Below are 23,929 nucleotides of genomic sequence, written 5' to 3'. Positions count from 1 at the left end.
AAAGAAATCTGTGGGGGACATAAATTCTGTACATGTGCAGTGGTGCAGAATTCCCCCAGGAGTAAAAGAGAAACCAGGGGAAGATAATACTGTAAGGCTAAGTGTGACCATATCCAGAATTCACTGCAAAGTACACCTTTTTGCAGATGCCTCAGCACAATAACTGAAGTTGTGGAACTACAACAACTGTGAAGAAGAACAGGAAAGGAAGGAAGATCAGTAAGATCCCAAACCTAGAAGAGGCAAGAAGCAGATTCACTTAAGGGCAGCTCTGTGATTCACTATTATTGTACTGAGCACTCAGATACTGTGTTGATAGGTACTCTACAAATTCCTTGAGTAGATGGATTGGGCGTTTCCTAATCTTGATGCTGTTTGTATTGGCTTTTTAACATCTGGAAGCTAAAATCCAACTATTCCCTGACTTCATGGGGTATTTTTGGTCATTAGGAGCAGATGTTGGCTGTAGTTGCTGTCAATATACTTCTGTTTGTTTTTCTTTGATATCCTAGTGTAGTGGATTAAACTGAGCAATTTGGCAACCTCTCAGGTTTTCAAATAAGCTTTATTAAGTTGGAGACCCTTTGCATCTCTCATGGTGCCAGACCAGGAGCCTATCTATACATGGTCCCTTCCTCTTAGACGAGAAAGAAACATTTTTTCTTATCTTGGCTTATCACTTTATCTATAAACAGAAAATGCACAATAATATTTTTGCTCTTTTTCCTTTATGCAAAGTTGGTAGGGTCTTTAGACTAAATGTATTAAATCTACTTTTGGGGTCTGTAAATCTTATCTGGGAGGATAATTCTTCCCTAATTAATTTATCCCTTTTATTGCTCCTTTTGAATTTATTGTAAGAGGAGTTTGAAATGTGGAAAAACAGTTTATGAGATGTATAAATCTAGGGCAAGTCTTTATAAACTACAGTTGCTGAAAGAAAAAAGAGGAATTTGGCATTCCTGAATCCAGAGATTTTATAATCTGTCCTGTCAAATGCAGACTGTCGAGTCCTAGTTCAATTGGCCATATGAATATTGTAGTAAAAAGTAGGGTGAATACTTATCCAGTTTCTAATTTTAACTATTTTTGGGTGATCGTTTCCAATTATCTGTCTTTTACAGAAAAGTGAAGATACAAAGTAATGACCATAATTTCTACCTTGGGTATTTATATCTTGTCAATCACCATAGAATGTAGGAGCTGATATACAGGGGGTAGCAAAGTACTTGTTTTCCAGGAGTATTCTTGGGCAGTTTACCATAATTAATCTGAAATGAATTTAAAAATGGCAAAAAATAGTCTTAAGTCTTTACCTCCAAGGTAAACTTGGACAAATAAAACATATAAACTCATATACCCTTTAAAATCAATATAGACTTTAAAATGTATACATGAAATTAAGAAAAGAAAAGCATAATTCATATATCCATAACCTACGTATATATTATCTCAGGGAGGTCTGGGCAAATAACCAAAACTTGCATTTATATCTCAGACATTCCCTCCTCAAGGTCTTATTTAACAAAAAGTATGAATCTCTCCTGGTAAGTAGTGAAGGAACGTTTGCCATGTATTAATAAAAAAACCATTAGCCATATTTTTATATACAAATAGTTCCATCAAACTGTACCACCTTAGCAGTAATGAAATCCAGATCACCATAGTTAAAGGAAATGCTCTTTGTTCGTTGCATTAAAACTATCTCTCTCTTCAAATAAAACCAAGACCAGAAACATTCAAATACATACTCTCATATCCTGTAAATTATCTAAATTCTTTAATAAAAAATGTCTCAGTTGATCATGGAAGTGGGATGACACACAGCTCCATCTGTCCTTCACAATATACAGCAATATCACTGTTCTCATGATTGTCCATGCTTGGTCAAAATCAATTTATGGATGAAGAACAGTTGTTTGAAGTTACATTCAAATATGACAGAGGTTATTGTGTTTGGCAGGTGAGTTTCCAGCCACAGTGCAGTCTCCTGGTCAGATGAGTTTGCAGTTTGGGAATGTTCCTGGATTCATAAATGATATGTTCTGCCATTGACAGCTAACTAGGAGACTTGTGTGCCATCGTTTGGGCTCTTGGATTCATCACTGACCTAAACTCTCACATAGCAATGTCCACATTCTATCATCTACATTTACCTAGGAGAGTGCATCCTAACTTTTCAAAAGGTGATTCAGCCTTATTAATATGTGCCTTGACTACCTCTTAGTGGGACAACAGCAGTGCAGTCTACCTGAGCATGAGACAGTTATTCTAGGGTAAATTATAATTAGTACAGAGTTCAGCAGTGCACCTCCACAGCAACACAGGTTCTGGAAGTATGCAATGTCCATTGTCATCTCACTACACTGAGTCCCCCTAAAATACTGTGTCAAATTCAAGTCTCAGTCTTCATCTTCAAGATTTTTAAGGGTCTGGGCCCAGGCTTACCTTAAAGGTTGCCTAAAGTTCCAGAATGAGGACCATAATCAACAACTCTGCTCCTCTGGCACAATAAAACTGTCTATCATAATGGTAACTTTCATTTATGCAGGAGACGAGACTTTTTTGTAGCCAGTCCAAGACTGTGGAAAGAACTACTTTAGGATCCATGGACCACCACAACACTCATCACTTTTCATTCCAATTGCAAACTTAACCTACTCTTCATTCTTAAAAGTAAATAGCATAAGCAATTTTTTTAAAAAAATCCACACCCAGTTTCCTTCCTGGGAAAAGGAAGGGAAAAAGAGAGACCGACACATGACTACTGCTAGTCATGTCACAATGCACTTCTGGAAGGTACGAGGATACTTGGTGAGTGACACAGTATAAGAACCTGAGTAGAATAGAATCTATGAACTGTTTTCTGATTCTTTACTGTTTCCCCAAAATTTTGGACATACTTACTTTCCCTAAAAGAGTGTCCATATGTGTCACTGGATCTGCTTTTACATCTAGATTAGTTTGCCCAAGAGAAACTTATACAAACAAAGAACCATCTTGTGCTGTATATGGGGAGATACTATAATGATGAGCATTATTAGAAATATTAATGGATTTGACACTGAATTTCTATTTATGGAATTTCCTACACATTGTTCAGTTGGGGAGAAGGTGGGCAGTAAGCTTAGCCTTCCAAATATGTGGATGTTGTATGGAGCATGAGGAAAACCCAGGGATCCTGCTTTGGTTGGTCCTGCTTTGAACAGGGGTTTGGACTAGATGACCTCCTGAGGTCTCTTCCAACCGTAATATTCTGTGATTCTAGGATCTCAGGCCACCTGTGGAGGACTGAGTTATGATGGGTGGGACACTTCAGTGCCTCCACACTATTCCATGGGTTCTTGGCCCTTCCGCAGCAGCTCAAACTGTCTTAATTGACTCACAGTATAGCCAGCAAGGCATCTAGCTTGCTCCCAAACTGATGCTGTGATACTGGGTTACCAGATCATGAATTTAATTCTTCTGATAACCTTCCAACATTTTTTTTAAAGACCAGTCTCTGTAGTAAGCATTCATTAAAGGTGCAGATTGGTATTTCTAGAGGTTTATGTTTCTTATTTATGCACACATAGAGCACAGTATGGACAGCAGCAATGGGAGCTTTAAACACATTGGCACCTCAACGTGCTTTAGCCCTGACTTTGTGGACCCACGTCTAAGGATAAGAGGACAGTTGGCTTTTTGGCTTCTCTGCTGAGACTGTAAACAAGATTAATGGATTGTTGTGATTTTTTTGTGATTTGCACACTTTTCCACTAGAAACTGGACTGGGACCATCAAACTCACTTCACAGGCTATTGAATGGCTATCATGTGCTGCCTATTTTAGTCACCACCAAGCGACTGTATTCAGGCTGGGTTGGATTAGAGATTAAAGATTCTCTGTAGCCCATTACCAACTCTTCATTTTCACTTAAATAGTATGGTGATAGGGACACTAAGTGTGTACATAATAATAAACTTTGTTAGAATCTAATAGTAACTCTGATATTTAATTATGGAATGAGTCAGAACATAATTGCTTTCTATTCAGGTCATGAAAATCTTGAAACTCCATCTGATCTAAAATAAATTTGTTTGAGCCTGATCCAAATGCCCACTGAAGACAATTGAAACATTCCCATTGACTACAATGGGCATTGGATCAGGTTCTTCATGAAGCTATAAGAGATAACCATGGAAAAGGTACTGTATGCAACATGTGTTATCTATTCCTTCATTTTTTAGTGCTCTAGCAGGATATAATGGAACTATCTTTGCATATGGACAGACGGGCAGTGGAAAGACTTTTACCATAACTGGGGGAGCAGAGCATTATAGTGATCGAGGCATCATTCCCAGGACTCTGTCTTACATTTTTCAGCAGTTGGAGAAGGTAACAGAACTTTCATTTTCTTTAAAAAAAAATCGGATTTACTAATACTGCATTGAATCACAGGAAACAATCTTAGTGATAATCTTACAGTAAGTCCTGACTTAACCCACCAAACGAAAGAAATGCATATCAGCGTGAAATCTAGCCTGACACTGTAGCCTTACCATAAAATCCTCATGAGTGGCGGATGACCAGGTTATTGCCAGGCACTGAAAAATAGTGGACACCATTAGAATTATTCCAATGTCTGATTTTTTGAGAGTACTGCTTTCAGGCTCGCCCAGAGTGGTGTTTGATCAAATATTTGGCTGTGTCATCATCCACTGTATTATTATGCCAATGATAAGTGTTGCAATGCACAGCTGAAGTATGAAAATTCGTAATCTTATATAACCTTAGGCCAAGAAGAGCAAATAAAAATGGACCATCGACCAATATTTTCACCCATCATTTGAACAACCTTGCTTTTTGTGTGTTTGAGTGAAGCTCATAATATTAACTTTATGCAGTATTTGTAAAATTCATAATACAACTTGATTTTCCTGGATAAACTTTATTGAAGGTCTTAAAAAAAAAAATCAGGTTACTTACTTAACAGGATTATTTTACTAGATTATACTAATCCATGTTAATTGCATGGTCACAGTATAATATGACCACTTAAATATCACAGGTCCATAATCACAACTATTTAGTAGGTTTCAGAGTAGCAGCCGTGTTAGTCTGTATTCGCAAAAAGAACAGGAGTAATTGTGGCACCTTAGAGACTAAAATTTATTTGAGCATAAGCTTTCGTGAGCTACAGCTCACTTCATTGGATGCATTACTATTTAGTAAAATATTGTGGGGAAACCATTTCAAATTTCAATATCTCAGCCCGTTTAATTTTTCAAAACCAAAGACATCCAAACCACAATCATCCTTTTTGTATGTTTGTCACTTCTTTAACTTTAAATATGTATGTAATACACTTATACATGCTAATATGAATAAGAGGCTCATTCGCTGACTGAACTCTGGCATAGAGTGGGCAGACATTATGCAAGTTTCTCGGCATAGCTACACATGTATTCCACATGAACAAGTAAAGCTGTAAATAGTAAAAAGATGTGATGAAAATTTTTGCCCATAATGCGTTTTTCTCATGATGCACTTGTATGCCATCTGTTACGTATTTAACTTTTTAATAGTGTCTTTAGATCTGCTTTAAAAAGGTATTTAGACCTAAAAGACTAGTTAAAAATTGTCTATAGAATACTTTCAAAGGTAGTAAATTATACTCATAGGGCCAGTTTTGCAGATGTTCCACGTGTAGCACTCCTGTTGAAGCTAGTGGAAGTTCTTTGTGTGAAGAGACCATGGATTTGGTTTCAGTGTAAGACAAAAAGTGGTTAATATTAAATAATGCAAGGTTTACCCACAATTTCTCCATCTCTTCCCTGTGCCCTTACTTTGGAGTCTCCTTCTGATTCACCACTCCTACTTTACCTCTTTTTCTAACCTTACCTGTTATTCCATTTTTTAATTTTTTCCTGAGCAGAGGCTGCCCCTAATAATAATTTTCAGACAAAAACTGTATTAAGATGGAGTTACATCTGAGAGCACATATTAGATAGTTAAGGTAAAATACATTACATCAATGTTGTAGTTATTTGGAAGCCTATATTTGTGTATAAATCCAGTTAATTCAGAGTTAAGGTTAAATTTAAAAGAAATCTAGCCATGTCAAGATATTGAAATGTGGTTGGGCCACCCAAGTAACATTACCTTAGCCCTGTAGTGACATGAAGGGATGAAAAGAAGCAATCTAGTATGTCTTTAAAATCAGCATAATATAATCTGCAGTGACAAAAACTTAATCATATGGTTTTGCATGGTGTCACTGCAGAGTGAAGTTAAGGTTGTTTTGGTGCCCTAACTGTGCATTTCTGTTTGGATTTTTTTTTTAGTTTAACCTTAACTGAATTTCCTGGGTTTATAATGTGTTGTTTAAGGATTAAATACAACATCCATGTAATGTGTCAGTGTAAACTATTTATATTGTTATTTATTATTTGTATTGTGGTAGCAACTAGAGTCCTCAATCAGGTAGCAGACTCCCACTCTACTAGGCTCTGTACAGCCATAAACACAAGGGCAGCCCAAACCCTGAAGAGTTTACAATCACAGTCAATGTACTCTATAAATGATACATACTTTCAACTGTCATTTAATCTTAAAGTAGCATTTTCTGGAAATATACGTGGGTTTCTAAATTTAAAATTTCATATAGGATCACTAAACAAGAAATTCAAAGAATGTTACCAAATGATATTTTCAATGATTTTAAGATCTTAACCTTAAATAATTTTTTAAAATTTAATTTTTATGGCCAGTTTCACCAGTACGCTTGGCTACTTGTGTACAAGGGAGCAGTGCATGGCAGCGACAGCATACTTGCCAATCCAGCTGGGTTTGCATCTGCTTTGTTTTTGCTAATGTATCACAAAGAAGCTGGAGTGTATACCCTAGTTTTCCCCCGCCTCCTTCACTCCCAGCTTTCCCCTGCACATGCATGTGGACAGTTCTTGTGGACTTCTCTGTAAAAGAGTATTATTCTTCATCCTCTGATGAAGAAGAAACATTCATTTATGAAGAATAACAGGCTCATTCATCTGCCCATAATTAAAAATCTTCCATTGTAGTGTATGTGCAAGATTTTAGTGAGTTTAAACAACATGGGAGGTTTGACGCATCTGCATTGTTCTGTTGTTAAGTTCATTCAGGACAACAACAACAACAGTCTGACAGTAATGTCTACATTTTTTTAAAGAAGCCATTTTAAAATTAATTTTAACTCCTAAATTATTTAAGTGATTTACTTGTAAATTCCTAGAAATTCCATTCTATATTTAAAAAAAAGTAAATGCTGTATTTTTCATACATAGAGGTTGAGTCATTGCTTTTAAGTGCAAAAACACTACTCAGTCTTAATTATGGAGTACAACTGGTATCTCTAATAATTCTTGCCAGTATTTAGTTCTTTTATACTACTTTTCATCCATAGATCTTAAACTGCTTTACAAAGGAGGTTAAGCACCATTATTTGCATGTTACAGATGAGGAAACACGTGCACTTATGAATTATGCAAGATACTTTTCCGGTTAATGGTGGGTTTGTGGGAAATCACTAGGTTGGAAACCTTGCAATATATTTCACTTGTGACCAAAGAAAGTTGGAAGCTTGCCTCCATAGCCAAAGGCATTATGCCAGCTGTTTGTAAGTAAGAGAAAAATTGCCAAATTTAATTCTTGTTAATTTTGGTACTTTTTTTTTTAATCTTACCTGACCTTTTATGCAATAGATCAGCCTTGCATAAGTTTTTACAGAGGAGTTAAAACTTGACATATATATATATATATATATATATATATATATAAAAAATAATGGAAATGCTGACTGATTAACTGAGGAACATGAATGATGTCAATAATTCCTGAAGCTCTTGAGTCTCCTTATGGCTGTTCTGAAGGAGGCTTCCTAATTTTTTGAGTGTGGAATTCATACCTCTCTTCACAAAGCATGAATATTCAGTCTTTTTGCAGGAACTAAGCACATGTGGGTGGAAATAGATTCCAAGACCCTGCTAGTTGGCCAATTCCTCCAATTTGCAGGCTTGTTGTGGAGTAGCAGTGTGCTACCCCTCCGCAGCTACTATTCCAGCCTAGGAGGAGTTTTGGACCTGTAACAGGGCATAGCACAGCCCCCCTTGGCCCGGCCTTTGCTCTGCTCCAACAATCACTCAGAGACCTTCTGACTCAGCAGTCACCGGTGAAGTTTATTTACACAGTGCAAACCCTCCAACTCTCACCACATATTGCTGGAGGTCCCACCATAGGGGCTTCTCTTTCTTGTAGCCAGGAGGGGAGAGCTACCCCTCTTCTTCCACTCTCTGGCTTCTCCCCTCCACCTTTGCTTCCTTCCTCTGTGCCTGTATATAGCCCCAGGCTAATCAGGCGGGCAACTGTTGCGGCTCTGCCAATCAGGTTCAGGTTCCTCTAGTCAGCTCCAATTCTCCCTTACTTGGAGCTGGAGTGACAGAAGGCTGGCTCAGCAGTTCCTGGTCAGCACCCTGTAACACACCTCCGCTCCTTACTGAACTGCCAGATTAATCTTTGCCTGTCCCCTCTTCTCTCTACCGGATGGGGCAGTGCGGGGGAGTTCTCCTTCCACCTTCTAGTGACCCTTGGGGGTCTTCCTTGTGGGGTTCCTGTATCCCCAACCCACAGAAGTTACATTGTGTAAGGGGTGGATGCCCTCATAGGTCTACTGCTACCCACAGGTCCTCACACCGTTCGCACCCCCATGGGTGTCCCCCTCCTTTTCCTCTTTCCCTTCTTGCAGGATTTTGGGGTTGATCTCTATCTCCCCCTAGACATGCAGGGCCTCCGGTTCCACCAGCCTGGCACACAGGATCTATGTCCGTTCTCCTGGGGGTCGCCTTGAAGGGGGCTTCGTCAGGCCTGTCTCCTCTGGTAAGGGTCCTGGGCCGGAGGCCTCCCCTTCCCTGTTTCCTTCCCCCTCGGGCTCTGTTGTTTAAGGGTTTGTACCTCATTCTCCAGAGGAGTTTGGTCTCCCTCCTTACCAAGGCTTTGTGGCTTGGATGGTTCCACCCACTTCTTCAGGGGACCTCCCCTTTTCCCCACGGTGGGCTTCTTCCCACCGCCTCCTGTCCCTCCTGGGAAGGGCTCCCAGTCTGTGCCCACCACCACCGTGTAAGACAGCCCTTAGACTACCCTGACCTGTTTCCACTGAAACTTGCCCTGGACCTTGAGGAGCAACTGGGCCATAGGGCACTATCTTTTATCCCCATGGACACACTCAAGGTCCATCCTGGCTCCGGGAATCAGCCAGTGTGGCTTTACTAGCTGCCGCTGGATAAGCAAGCAGGCTGAGGTCGTATCTACCAAGTCCCACCCTGGGGTTCCCTCCCCACCATCACAGGTATGGTAGACAATTTCTGCCCCTACCCCTGCCCTCCAGCGTTAGTCCAGCTGCAGTACTCGCACTCCATGTATGGGCAGTTCCTCTTGTTATGTCCTGGTTGCCCACATTGCCAACAAGTCATCGGTCAGGCCCCCGGAGGAGCCGCTCAGGCCTCTTCTGCTCCAGGCCCTTTCTGGCCAGGAGTTTTCTGGGCTGCCACCCCTCTTTCCTGGGGAAGTAGGCCTCCGCGTATTCCTCAGTCAGTTTCACGGCCCCCCTTCACTGTACTTGGTTGATGCCTAACCCATACCCGTATGTTCTCAGGGAGGATCTGTAAAAACTTTTCTAGGACCAACACGTCCATTATCTCCCCCAGTGTCTGGATGCTGGGTCTCAGCCAGCGGGTGGCCCAGGCCATCAACCTCTGGGCAAACTCCTGGAGCTGCAAATCCCACATACACCTTGCCAAATGGACCTTCTGCTGGTATTTCTCTGAAGACAGCCCCACCCAATCTCAGATGGCCTCCTGAACTGCATCGTAGTTACTGGCCTGCTCTTCGCTCAGGGCCATGTAGGCCACTTGAGAGTCTTCGGTGGGTAGGGAGCCAGCCTCAGGGCCCAGCTTGCCCTATCTTATCCAGCCCCCATGGCTATCCACTCAAACATGCCGAGGAACACGTGGGTCATCCGCGGGGCCCATTTTACATAGTCCTAGGCGGGTGCCCACGAGCCATCCCCCCCGTAGGACTCACCATCCTCTGCAGGAGCTGCTGTTGGATGCTGGTCTGCTCCCGTATCAAGTCCTGCAGGTTCCTTTGCTGCTCAGCTTGGCAAGTAAGCAAGACCTGCCTCTCTACATGGTGGGCTTGCTGAAAACTTGCATAGCCTTGTGCATTTCTTCCTGCTGCTTTACCAGCCACTGCAGGGTCTCCTCCATCTCCGGACCACCAAACTCTTGCACTGGCTCAGGTCCTGGACAAGCCCCCACATGTAACAGGGTGTTGCAGGGCCCCTCTTGGGCCTGTCTCTGCTCTGTTCCAAAAATCACTCAGAGACCTTTTGGCTCAGCAGTCACCAGTGCAGTTTATTTACACAGTGCAAACCCACCACCTCTCACCACATATTGCTGGGGGTCCCAGCCTTAAGGGCTTCTCTTTCTTGTAGCCAGGAGGGGAGAGCTATCCCTCTCCTTCCACTCTCTTGGCTTCTCCCCACCACTCTTGCTTCCTTCTTTCCTTTCTCCATGCCTGTATATAACCCCAGGCTAATCAGGCTGGCAGTTGTTGTGGCTTTGCCAATCAGGCTCAGGTTCCTCTAGTCAGTCCAATTCATCTCCCTTTCTTGGAACTGGAGTGACAGAGGGCTTGCTCAGCAGTTCTTGGTCAGCACCCTGTCACAGGACCCATGTAACCCCATAAATGTTGATTCAGTAGCTCCTCCCCCAACGGTGCTAGCCCACTTGGGCCTGGCATAAAGTCCCACTCTGTGACAAGCAAAGAGTACAGTACCCCCTCCAAGCCTGCATGGCTGCTCAGCCTGTTCCTCCCCCTCTCACAGAGGAGGGCCATTTTGGGACTTGAGTGTTGCAGTGGGCATTGTATGGACCCTATTCATCTGGGTGAATTTTTTCTCCTTAAAAAAGGAGATTAGCGTCCCAACACCTATGTGCTTCATTAGAGATGCAAAAACAGTCTAGAAAAATTTTGAGTGGCTTAAAACTTGCTTTTTCATTCTCCCATCTTAACTAAAATTATTTAGTTGGAAAAGTTGTTATTATATGGTTTAGATAAGAAATTAAAATTGAGTTCAACCAGCAAGCAACATGTTTCTTTTCATTCTGTACTAAAGTTATTTTTAAATCAGTGATTCTTAAATAGGAATTGTTTTTGGTGACCCACAGAAGGGAAAAAAAGTTTGAGAACCAAGCACTGTTGCCATGAATAAGGTATGGGATTGCGGGGAGGCCATCGAAGGATCTTATGAAGTGGTCCTTGACATCAAAAGTGTAAAAACTTCTGCTAAAAGTTAGTTTTCACTTCAACCAAAACACAGCAAAATGATCTACTTTTCCGTTGGGCAGAAACAAAATCAGTCAGGAGATAAATATTATTGTCAGGTTTCTAAGAGGTTGCGACAGAGAATGACGTTGATAGTCACTCATTACATCTGTAAAAGAGAAAAATAAATTAAATATTCTTGGCAATTTTATATCAGTGTTCCCCAAAAGAGAAATTAAATTTTGTTTACATGCTGTAATAATTCTGAACCAATATAAGTCATTCATTCTACCATTCCATCAACCATGTGAAGCAAAGCCAAGAAAATAAAAGCAAAAGTGGCATATTGTCTGTCTGACTTCATGTGTTCTTTGTCCATCTTTACTCCATAAGGTCCATGACTGAATTAAACTTTATTTCTTTAATTTAGCAACTTTATACAAATGTGAAAATGAAATATATGTGAAAATAGGTAAGTTGATCAAATAGCTTACTGTTACGTCCTGGTTATCATCTGGTCAGCCATTCCATGTCATGTTTGTACTGTATTTAGAGCTGTATCCTACCAATCCTTATTCATAAGAGTAGATTTTAGTCACATGAACACCTACATGAGTAAGGGTGTATAAGATGGAGCCCCTAGAATAACTCCTAGAGACTAGGACTTTGTCTGGTACTGTGCTGATTAAATAATAATGTAGGATGAAGAAATAACCATCTGATTTGTAGTATTTGCATATTTATTTCTATCAAGAATGCATGCAGGAACATTTGATTTTTCAGACTTGTTTCTGGCACTTAAAGTAACTGGCACTTTGTAAAAAGAAAAGGAGTACTTGTGGCACCTTAGAGACTAACAAATTTATTAGAGCATAAGCTTTCGTGAGCTACAGCTCACTTCATCGGATCCGATCTGAAACCTGGCACTTTGTAGTATTAGCTAGCCAGACATTTACGGACACTGTCCCCTCTCTGCTCTCAGATTGGCCACTTTTACTTTCCTCCCTATCTCTTCTTGTTTCTTCGTCCTTTCATCTTTGTCTCTTTCCATACCTTTCTCTTCTCACATTTCCTTGTCTTTTATAGTGGGCCCTTTTTAAAAAACTGACATTGGGGAAAATTTCCATATATTTGTGCACTAGTCAAAATTACATTTAAATATATTTAAAATATACAAATATCTTTGTTATTGTTTCTTTACTATGTGTGTGGTGAAATGTCAACTTCCCTCTTGGTTCATGAGGTAGACTCAGAAGTAGGATGAACTATCATTAAAGGAAATGTAGTTTAGCAGGATTGGAGATGGTGGAGACAGAATCATAGAAGTGTAGGGCTGGAAGTGACGTTGAGAAATCATCAAGTTCAGCCCCCTGCGCTGAGGTAGGACCATGTAAACCTGGACCATCCCTGACAGGTGTTTGTCCAACCTGTTCTTTAAAACCTCCAGGGTTCCTGTTGAGGCCCAGAGGCATCATAAGTGTTTAGCAGTACATGGCATGTTTCTGTTAATGTGGTTTCTTTGTAAAACAGGTATTGATATGCAGACATCTGCAAAGAGCAATTAGCTTTTCAAATAGGGATACAGTAGACTCTGTAGTCAAGGATCTCACTAATACAGGGTGAAATTCACTTCTCCCCATTCAAAGCTTGAGTAAATGGGCTTGTGTGGATCTAGGGAGTGGTTCAGGCGGAATAGGGAGGATAATGTTAATCCACTGAACCAAGTGATAAGCCATGTGGCTACAGTACTATGCAGCAAAGGCCTGCAGCTCCATGGGTTGAAAGAGTTGCCGCTGTGCCTGTAGCTATGTGTTGGTTCTTCCATTAAATTCATGTAAGTGCTGGTCTAATGGTCTCTTCCCAGCATGCCCCCCAAAACCATCTATGGTGCACCAGAGGCACAGGTTCCCCCTTCATGATGGCAGGTGTTCCATCCACACACACACCTAAGCTCCAATGGTGGGAGCTCAACTGACATAAAGGGTTTTTTCACATGCCCCTGGGTGAAGGTGAATTACACCCATAGAAAGTGACATCTGCTTTACTGTCCGTTCTTTCCATGATGTAAATTACCTCTGTTGGGGGAGATTTATTATCTGTGTAAATTGCAATCCCAATGAACTCTGTCTCATTTTTTATTTTTTTCATCTACCCATAATGTGCCTTTTAAAACAGTTTTCCCTGAAACAGTCTTCTGCACAATCAATAAAAATCTCATCCTAGAAATATTTTATGCAGTGACAATGAAAGTTCATGTCTCAAGATAGCCTTTTAAATAAAATTAGCAAATTGGATTAGAAAACTGCCTCTGTAAGTGTGATAATGAATGCTTTCCCAGTGATTTCATCCAATTAAATAAATTAATTCACATTTACTTTGGAAATCGCAGTTCATTATTTTGAGGTGTACATTGTTTGGCTTTGGCTTTGTGGGAGGAGAGAATTCTGTCTGCAGAGACCAGCTGGATTATTTTACAATCTGGCAATACAGAATACAGAAAGAAAGTAGGGCTACAAAGGATAGCTGACAGCATACGCAGTGTTTAGGTATTTTGGTTAAGAACATGGAAAGCAATGTGCCACTGGAGTTTCTAAAATGAAGTAAATCTTTGGTTTTTGGGTTTTTTTAGGGATCATCTCTTTATCCATAATATGAGGGATAATATAATATAATAATAATAATAATAATAATATCCTCTTTATAGTAACATGTTTTTTTGTCAGAGAAGTGAAAATGGTATGTTATACAATTCTGTAACCAAGTTGCTGCATTCTAAGTGTATGCAGACTTTTTTAGATATATGGAACCAATAAAAAAAAACAGACTGAACTTGCTTCTAATCATGGGCATAGGTCTTTTTTTTTTTTTTGTTTGGTCTTCATGCATATGGCAATGGACAGACTTGAAAGTGTCACGAATTGAAAATGTAAAACATATCCAGCAAAAGAATGAGAGAGAGGGTGAGGAGGCAGCGTGGAAGCTATAGTGATAAATTTGTCCATCTGTCCTAGGGCTTTCGCTGCTATTTATAGTCCTTTTAATTTTCTTTCCTATTCAGGACAGCGGCAAAGTGTACACAACCCATGTTTCCTACTTGGAAATCTACAATGAATGTGGTTATGATCTTTTAGACCCAAGACATGAAGCCTCCAGATTGGAAGATTTGCCGTGAGTAACAAAACTACAAAGAATAAGCAGGGATAAAAAAATCACTTTCAGATGCCCTGTTTTGTTGTTTTCCTTTGAAACTATATGATACTGACCTCAGACTTAATTAACTCAAAATAGTTCATTTTTATCAACATTTTCCAAAGCTTCAATTATTATATTTTGTATGTGTAGACGTGAAAAATGAATAAGAATAATTGAAGGTGAAGGTGTACAAAACTGATGTTATTGGGGGGAAAGATTCACAGGAGCCAGTACAAGAAAAGAGAAGGAGTAATTGTTCCTTTTGACAATTCATCTACTTAACCCTATGCTGTAGGAGTGACAAGGCAGATAGAATAGGGCAGTATTGCCTTGAACTAGTACACAGAAACCTATTTCAGTTATGCGCCTTTTCCTTCAGGAGTAATTATTTTTTAAATGCAGGACCTTGTGGAATGTAATGTGATAGTAAAGGAGATAAAGGCCAAGAGGGATTCCAAAATGCAGTACAGTTTTTCAGAACAGATGATCATCAAAGTACAGTTTCTGCTGATGAAATATTTAGTACACTATTAACATTTGCCTGAGCTGAGTAAATCATGGTATGTACAGACCCTAAACTCAGTCTAGCAAAACGCATTCAAACCCCATTCTGCAACATTTGAAGAGTAAGCAGTTTTGATAATCGGTTTATCCCAGTATTGAAGAGCATATGGAGGTTACACTGATTTTTGTGTGTGTGTGTAACATTGTCACAGCTCTCATATATGCTTCAGTTATGTGGTTGTGGAATGTATAGTGGTTGTGAAGGTAACCTTGAATATGGGAGTCAAGTGTAAACTAATGCACTATTGAGTTCCTGAATTTGCGGCTAGTCTGAAATAATAGCTCTGAGAAGTGTGAACTGCCTCACACATCTCAGTGAAATGTTAGCTCTGATATAGGACAACTTAGGTGCTGTCAGTAAAAATGTTTGGCATATTGAAACGTGAAGATGTGGCAACATCATAAATTCAATATAAAAATAAATGACCTGTTTTCATATTAACACACAAATAAATCATTTTTAAATGTATGTAAAACTGCTATAAAATTTCCAGTAGTGTACCACAGAGTCTAGAGATTTTGCTGCAGAATTTAAATTCAGCTTGTCACACCCTGCATAGGTCCTTGGACAAAGTGCACCCTGCAAAGACTGGAGTTGTTCCTCATCAGTCATATAAAATATGGACCTTTTAAAAATCCATTGCTATGACTGGATTCCCTCCATTATAAGGTAGCATAGTCCAGCAGATAATGGAGTCAGGTGACTGATTCGATGTGTAGATAGTCAAGTCTCTTAACCTCTCTGTGCCTCACTTTCCTTTTCTGGAAAATGGGGATAATTATACTTACCTCTCATTGTACAAAAAGAACGAGCAGTACTAGTGGCACCTTAGAGACTAACAAATTTAGTCTCTAAGGTGCCACTAGTACTCCTCGTTCTTTTTGCTGATACAAACTAACACGGCTACCACTCTGAAACCTCTCATTGTACAGTTCTTTGAATTCTATGGCCAAAAGTACTACTGCATATTATTTATTTATTTATTTAGTCATAAGTTTCTTAAACTCTGCAGAAAAATCAGAGTCTAATTTTGAAAAGAATCTCATTTTGATGTCCATTCTTGCAGGTGTAAATATCTGTGCCTGCAATTGGTTGGGGGTGCAAATGCTATCACATAGCTATCCAATTCCTTGAATTGTGGACACAGTTATTTGTAGCCTAGGATGTGCCTGGAAAAAGAGAGGTCACTATTAAAAATTGAGTTCTCAGTATTTATTAATATAATGAATTGTACAATATCAAAACTGGTTTCTATTTTGCATCTTGATTAAGATAGAGTAGAGAATCTCTTGTGGCTGGTATTAGGGTATTGTAAGAAAAAATTACAAGGAGATTTGATTGTGGAATTAACGCTGAAATGCACTGGGATTGATAATGGAGTTGCCTGGTAAGTCATATACAGTAGTTTATGTCAGTATGAGTAATATAGAGAGAATCAAATTATTTACTGTACAGTAACTACTTTTCAAAGATAGATTAGTAACTATTTTACTATATACATATTTATTAAACATGTTTTGTGTGGTACATTGGCCAAAAAGTAGTATTTATGCAATAGACTTGACAACACTTTTAAAGCCGTTCATTGGTTATTTTGTATCAAGAATCTTTTATTAAAAAAAAATCCTAACTGTAGACTCACCTAATGATCACATCAACATGGAAGGAGCTATTTCAAACTTATCAAGAAAGTTATTCAGGCTTTCATAATTTTTAAATATATAAAAACTGTGACAAACTTCCTCCTCTACCTTGGTGGGTCTTGCGCTTATTGGCGGATTTGCTCACCTTGGAGCTTCACGGCAGCCCTCAGTTTGGCTGTTTTCGTGAACCCATAGTCCAGGTCAACTCCTCCTGTGTCTGACCAGGAGTTGGGAGGTTTGGGGGGAACCCGGGCCCGCCCTCTACTTCGGGTTCCAGCCCAGGGCCCTGTGGAATGCAGCTGTCTAGAGTGCCTCCTGGAACAGCCGTGCGACAGCTACAACTCCCTTGGCTACTTCCCCAGGGCCTCCTCCCAACACCTTCTTTATCCTCATCATAGGACCTTCCTCCAGGTGTCTGATAATACTCCTCAGTCCTCCAACAATATGCATTCTCACTCTCAGCTCCTAGTGCCTCTTGCTCCCAGCTCCTTACACGCGCACCACAAACTAAAGTGAGCTGCTTTTTAAACCCAGGTGCCCAGATTAGCTTGCCTTAATTGATTCTAGCAGCTTCTTGATTGGCTGCAGGTGTTTTAATCAGCCTGTCTGTCTTAATTGTCTCCAGAAGGTTTCTGATTGTTCTGGAACCTTCCCTGTTACCTTACCCAGAGAAAAGGGACTACTTAACTTGGGGCTAATATATCTGCCTTCTATTACTCTCCTGTAGCCATCCGGCCCAATCCTGTCACAATACTTACATTTTAAGGGCTAAAAAGGAGTATAAATTGTGCATAAATGATTTATTGCACATGGAAATGACTATTCTATATAGTTTGTCATTGCACAAGTAATTACCCCTTATATGTGTACAACTTAGATGCAATTTTTGTAAAACCTGTGATGTGTTCAGCATTTGTGACTTCTCTCACTTTCTTGGAATTATAATTGCTCTGCACATTTTTGGAGCTAATCAATAATAAGCAAATATGTAGGGAAGGGAAAAATCCTAGATAAACCTATTCAAGTGTGATTAAAAAAAATGTATCCAATGAGGTACTTCAGAACTGAAAGGCGATGTTCATCCCATTTCAGAAGGATCACATGGTGCCTAACACATCAGTTAAACCCTATATAAGCCTTTGATGTGGAGTTTAGGTGTCATATAGAGCCTTGTGCAGGCTCTCTGCTCTCGGATGAAATTCACCCATGTGAGCAAGAATAAAAGAGGTGAAAAAAAAAGTCATTTTGGAACAGGAAGCAAAGGATCAAATAAGCTGGTAAAATATGCCAGTTGTTTTTAAAGTAGTATCAACAAAAAGATTCTTAAATAAGAAAGTGAACCATTGTGAAACAAAGAAAGAGACTGACTTTATTCTAACAAGTCATGTATTATTCATGACATTTTATGCCACTTTCCAGTTCAACACAAGGAATAACCACAGAATGATGACATGTAAGATCATTCAGTTTAACTTAATAAACACAAACCATGGAAAGTGCACAATTGTCTCATTGATAGTACTTGAAAAGCTAAATGTGAAGGCAGCGTCTAATGAATGTGAAGAAAATCATTCAGGTTTTGACCAAAATATATTAAAAGAAGACCTGATAGAAAGTGATAAAAGGAGATGGTAGGTACAAAATTGACTTTGCTTGGTATGCTAACATGTACGTTACACCTGTCTTGATTTACCATTTCCTCTTTTGTCTACATTTAAACCTGACACTTAATGTTGTTATACAACTAAAATAATAATTGCTAACGACCACCATCCAAAGAATTTACTGGCTGACATTTAAATCAGTGACCTAGAAAAGGTCTTAGATTCCCCCTGGTAAATGGCAAGAGTGTATATAAGATCTACTATGATAATGGTGCACTTAAAAAAAGAATTACACTCTCCAGTAGGGGAACAGATCCTCCCTCCAGCAACCCATAATCCTCAAGGAAGGCCATGGTTGCTTAAACCATAGATCAGAATAAACTACTCTTTTAATCCCTAATCCCATAACCAGGGAAAGGCTAAAGACTAAGAACAAAAGATGTATCTGCCCAAAACCTCTGTAATGACAACCTGTCTCATCACACTACCAATGTACAGAATTTAGGCTCTAGGCTCCGTTGGGGAAATCTAGAGTATTTTTTGTCTTGAAAAATATTGTTCATGATCACTGAGTTCTGGAAATTACTTCAAAAGAGTTCCCAATCCTATTTATTTCTCTACTGCCCTCCAAGGGTTTAAGGGTTCACCAGACTGCTACACACAAGACTAAACCAAATATTATAATAAGAACTCATAGATCACTTTACAAAGAAAGCCACAGGAAAAAAAGCTACACTCAGGATAAATGACATTTTTTCTTCTATCTCATTTATAATGCAAAGAAACCAACAGGCTATCTCCTGATTCTAGGCTAAACAATGTGTGTGTCAGCCATTCCCTCTTTCAGTGGTTATACAAGCTATATAATTTGGAGACTGGCTACTATCCATAGATATACAAGACCCATATTTTTACATACCAATAATTCTTAGTACACTGAAAATTCCTGAGGTTCACAATATTAGGTCAGGCCTTTCACTAGAAAGTTCATCTGTTTGGAATGAAGAGTACTCAATTTATGTTTTAGTTTACACCATGAACGTCTGTTACTATTGCACACGAAAGGTTAAAAGGATATCTAGGTTTGACAATCAATGTTTTTCTGGATCCTAATAGAAAGAGCCAGACAGGAAATGATATTGGTGATAAACGGTTCTGATTCATTCTTCCAAAGATTGGATTTGATATAATCCATAAAAATATTACAACTGGAACTAACCCAGACCTTGGAATGTGAAAGAGCTAATTTGAGCATAGGGTATGAAATATTCCTTACCATTCAGAAAAGGTTATCTTCATTTTATCTATTAACTCATCTCACCAAAATAAGGAAGAATCAGTCAGTGACACCTTTTCTGAAGCCACTACTTCAAATCACAGTATTAACTCATCGACATCATCAAGCGAGACTCCATATATGACCACTGAAATCACTCAACTCATCTTATTCCAGTGTTCTTTTTAGGAAACAGTATCGGAGTAGTGTACTAAATAAACAAGGATGTATGAGTGAAGTATGAGAAGCAAAGGTGTATCATGCCCCCATTATTGTTTGCACTGGTTATTGACTATGTCATAAGAAGAGTGACCACAGAAGGAAAATGAGGAATTTTATGGATGTATGATAAAGCACAATAGGGTGACATTGTTTTTGTTGATGTAATGTCCTGCTTAGTTCAATTAATTGTTTAATGGAAAAAAGCCCAGATTTGTGTTCATACAGCAAAATAAATTAGTTGTTCATCAACAAAGGGAAGATGTAATATATGATTATCAATGTCCCCAAAGTACCCATTAAAGAAGACAAAGAAACTCTAGAAGAGGTAAACCATTTTACCTATCTAGGGAGTGGGCTCTGCAGTGATGGTAACACCATGCTAGATGTCAAGCAATGAATATCAAAAGCAGCAAACAACTTTCATAAACATGTAAATATTTGGCAAAAGTAGCATGATTGGCACTGATGCAAAAATAAAATTTTTAACAATGGTATCATGTCTTTCCTCTTTTATGGAGTAGAGACATAGAAACCTACAACAGACAATGATAAGAAGATCAACTTATTCCAAAGTTAAATGCCTGCAGAAGGTCTTCAGGTCCATAGGAAAGAATTTCTTGCAATATCAGAAATTCAAAGTAGAGCAAACCAGTCTAAAACATGAAATATCGTTAAAGACAACAATGGACATATTTAGGACACACTTTAAGGTTGCAACTAACTGACTGCAGTGCAGTATGTATATCCTTCCACATCCTTTGCCTGTCTCAAAGTGGTGAGTTTATAATTGTTTGTAAAGGTTTTGAGATCTTCAGCTGAAGTGTACTATATATAGTAAGTGCAAGCTATTGTTTGTTTATTATGATTCCCATTTCTCCAATTTCATGGATACTGAGGATGGATACTCAAAGAATGGTGGCCTCAAGTTGATTTTCATGTGTTTTCCCCAATCCCTATCACCTTTTGAATTTTACACAATTTATTGAGCTAGTACCAATGTTCCCAAAAGACACAGATTTATAATACTAAACAAGAATATTTAGAGATACAAGCATTCAGTATTTGGGGTTATCTTCCTTCACTGACAGCTCTGATGATGCAAGGAAGGATTTAAGTTATTATTGTACAACTTGGCTGATCCTGTTTTACATGTCCTCCAGTCAGCTAGAAAGGAGTCTACAAATTCCATCTATTTATCCAAATGGAAAAGATTGGCTGTTATAGAGAAAACAAAAATCTTGCCTCTGCCTCCCCTCAGTCATTATGGATAACTTAACAGGACTTCTCCACTTCAGGATCAAAGTTGGGAGTTTTTCTTAGAAATTTAAACATTTCATTAAAATACTGGACATTTTTGAGAAACCTATCACAAGAATTTTATTAAAATATTTAAAAAAATATTCTGTCACCATCTTGAAGTGTGACTGTTGTTCTGGCAGATCTAACAGAAGCCCCAGTAAATGTAGGCATCTCTCTGGAAATCCTTTTGGCCATGTCTATACTACCACAGATGTTGGCAAAACTTATGTTGCTCAGGGGTATGAAAAAATGCCCCTGAACGTCATAAGTTTTGCTAGCATAAGTGGTATTGTGCACAGTGCTATGTTGGTGGGAGAGCTTCTCCCGCCAACATAGCTACTGCTGCTCATTGGGGGTGATTTAATTATGTGGATAGGAGAGCTCTCTCCCATAAGCATAAAGCAGCTACATGGGAGAACTTACAGTGGCACAGCTGGATCAGTACAGGTTAAAATGGTTACAGGTTAAAAAAAAAAAGTCTGACAAGGATCAACAAAAGGTGAACACTGAAATAATATCTCAAGTGTGCTACATGATTCAAGCAAATCACATTGTTTCAACAAAGAGCAATGCATGACATTTATCAAGCAGTTTCAAAATATCAAAATCAATCAAACACCTCTATGGACTGTGTAACCATGCCTTCGTGGGTCACAACTGAGAATACCAAATTCAGGACAAACTGCTGAGATATAGGGCGGATACACCCCAAAACTGGAGGTTATTCTCCCATGAGTTATACCAAACCAGCAACAAAAGTAAACTTCTGTTTCATCACACTGGCTAACAAGAAGTCAGAAAAGCAGTTTCATTAGGCAGTCCAGTCCTTGTATCCCCACCAAAAACACTAGACTTAGAGATGAGTGATTCTTTAAAACCAATTTAATCAAATAAAAGGTTCCTCTGATCCCAAAGGAGCAGACACATATGCAGGTCAATGTACAACTCAGATATTACCCAATAATCATGCTGTTGCCAATCCTTTAGTATCTAAAATCTAAAGGTTTATTTAAAAAAGAAAGAAAGGTGAGAGTTAAAATTGGTTAAAGGAATCAAATACATACAGTATTTGCAAAGTTCTTGGATCAGGCTTGTAGCAGTGATGAAATAAACTGCTGGCTTAAGTCAAGTCTCTGGTTGCTTCCAAATCATTGGAAGATCTTCAGTTCCTTGGTTAGAATGGCCCCATTAGTATAAGTTCATAGTCCAGAGGCTGGAGCAGGAAAGAGACAAAATGGAGATGTTTCCAGCGCCTTTTATAGCTTCTGCCGTGTGGAGGGAAACTCATTGTTTCAAACAAAGCCCTGGGCACAGCTAGTGGAAAATCACAGGTTACAAGATGGTGTTTGGAGTCGCATAGGCAAGTCACATGTTCACGCATGATTCTGCTTAGTCACAGTAGAAGTCATTACCTATACCTCAAACAGCACGTTCACAGGAAAGTCCATTCAGGGTAGGTGGGCATCTTCCATTGTGAGTTAAATGTTCCTTGATGAGCCACTTAATTTAAATAGTCCCTTCAAGATGTGCAAGCTAAATATCTTGTGGGTGTTACCCCAGGAGAAAACATTTGAAATCCAGGTATAGAGCCAATACTCATAGCTTCAAATACAAAAATGATACATGCATACGAATAGCATAATCATAACCAGCAAATTATACCCTTTTTTCAAGACACCTTGCTTGACACGTTTTGTGCAAGATTTGTTGCAATAATTTAATAGCAGTAGCAGCAATGATCTACATGGTCATAGTTTAATCAGATAACGTCGCACACTGCAGATCAGTCTGTCATTTTCTAGATTCAGACAGGGTACAATACAGGGAATTTGACGGAAGTATCTGAGGACAGAATGTAATCTGATTTTATCAGTAAAACATTGCTTTCTAAGGACAAAGTTATGCCTATGAGTCTGAGCTCTGTGTATGAGTGATGAGAGGTGTGTCAGGGGTCGGCTGGCGATACTCTGGGGCGTGATGCTACTGGCGAGAGTTAAAAGGGGCCACTTCTCCTAGAGACCATATCAGGGGAAGTATTGCCTAGCAGCGAGAGTCCAAGAAGCTGCTTCACCTAGCAGCAAGAGTGGGGAGGATAGGGGAACTGGGCCAGTCCTACTTGCAGGGCCCTTCAAAACAAGGTACCCTGACACAGGGTTCAGGTCCCAATACCCCCAAGCGTGTTCCCTGCATCATCTACCCTCGTTCCAGTCTCTCTGGTGGCATCTCCGGGATTGAACATGAGGTCCCTCTCGTGTCTCTTCCGCTTCGTCTCTGGCAGCTCCTCTGGCAACGAGTCATCCCTTTCAGTTCCTGCAGTCAGTTGCCTTCCTGCAGTGCAGCTTGGAGGCTCGACCCTGGAGGCTTGGAGTCCAGGCATCCCCCAGCAGGAGACTGCTGCACACAACTGCTCTCCTCCTCAGTCAGCCCAGACTGAGCTGAACTGCTCCCTTCTGAGTGCTCCCGCCACTGGGAGCATGCCCAGCAGGGATGAGGTGGCGTGGCCTCTTGGGCTAAAAATTGCTCTTTAACCCCTGCTTCACCAATTCGGGGTTGATATAGCCATCACCAGGTGCTAGCCCAATTCAGGCTCCTAGACATCTTAGTGGGGTAGGGCAGGAGAGCTAGGGGTGGGAGGGGATTGCACTGTGTACTCTGGAGTACAGCTATTACTGCTCCAACAATAAGCATCTTGTGTCTCCTTTTACATGTACTTGTGACTGCACTTTATGCTAGGACACGGGTCTCATTATGCCTTCCAACTGAAATATTGAGCATCAGAAGGAAAGCT

The 23,929-nt window shown here is 39.7% G+C and overlaps 1 protein-coding gene across 2 annotated transcripts in view; it reads left to right on the top strand.

The window, feature by feature from the left end:
• The window catches only part of KIF6 (kinesin family member 6), a 282,709-nt gene that overhangs the window by 30,463 nt on the left and 228,317 nt on the right, over window positions 1–23,929 (top strand). The window contains exons 4-5 of one of the 2 annotated variants that reach the window (XM_038397613.2): window positions 4,230–4,377; window positions 14,399–14,508. In XM_038397613.2, coding sequence (XP_038253541.1) covers window positions 4,230–4,377; window positions 14,399–14,508 — 258 coding nt within the window. The remainder of the gene's footprint in view (window positions 1–4,229; window positions 4,378–14,398; window positions 14,509–23,929) is intronic. The other variant, XM_043511614.1, reaches the window with a different exon arrangement.

This window comes from Dermochelys coriacea, chromosome 3 (assembly GCF_009764565.3).
Source record: "Dermochelys coriacea isolate rDerCor1 chromosome 3, rDerCor1.pri.v4, whole genome shotgun sequence".
Taxonomy (NCBI): domain Eukaryota; kingdom Metazoa; phylum Chordata; order Testudines; family Dermochelyidae; genus Dermochelys; species Dermochelys coriacea.
The sequence above is the reverse complement of the archived record's forward strand: the minus strand, read 5'-3'. Positions and strand labels throughout refer to the sequence as shown.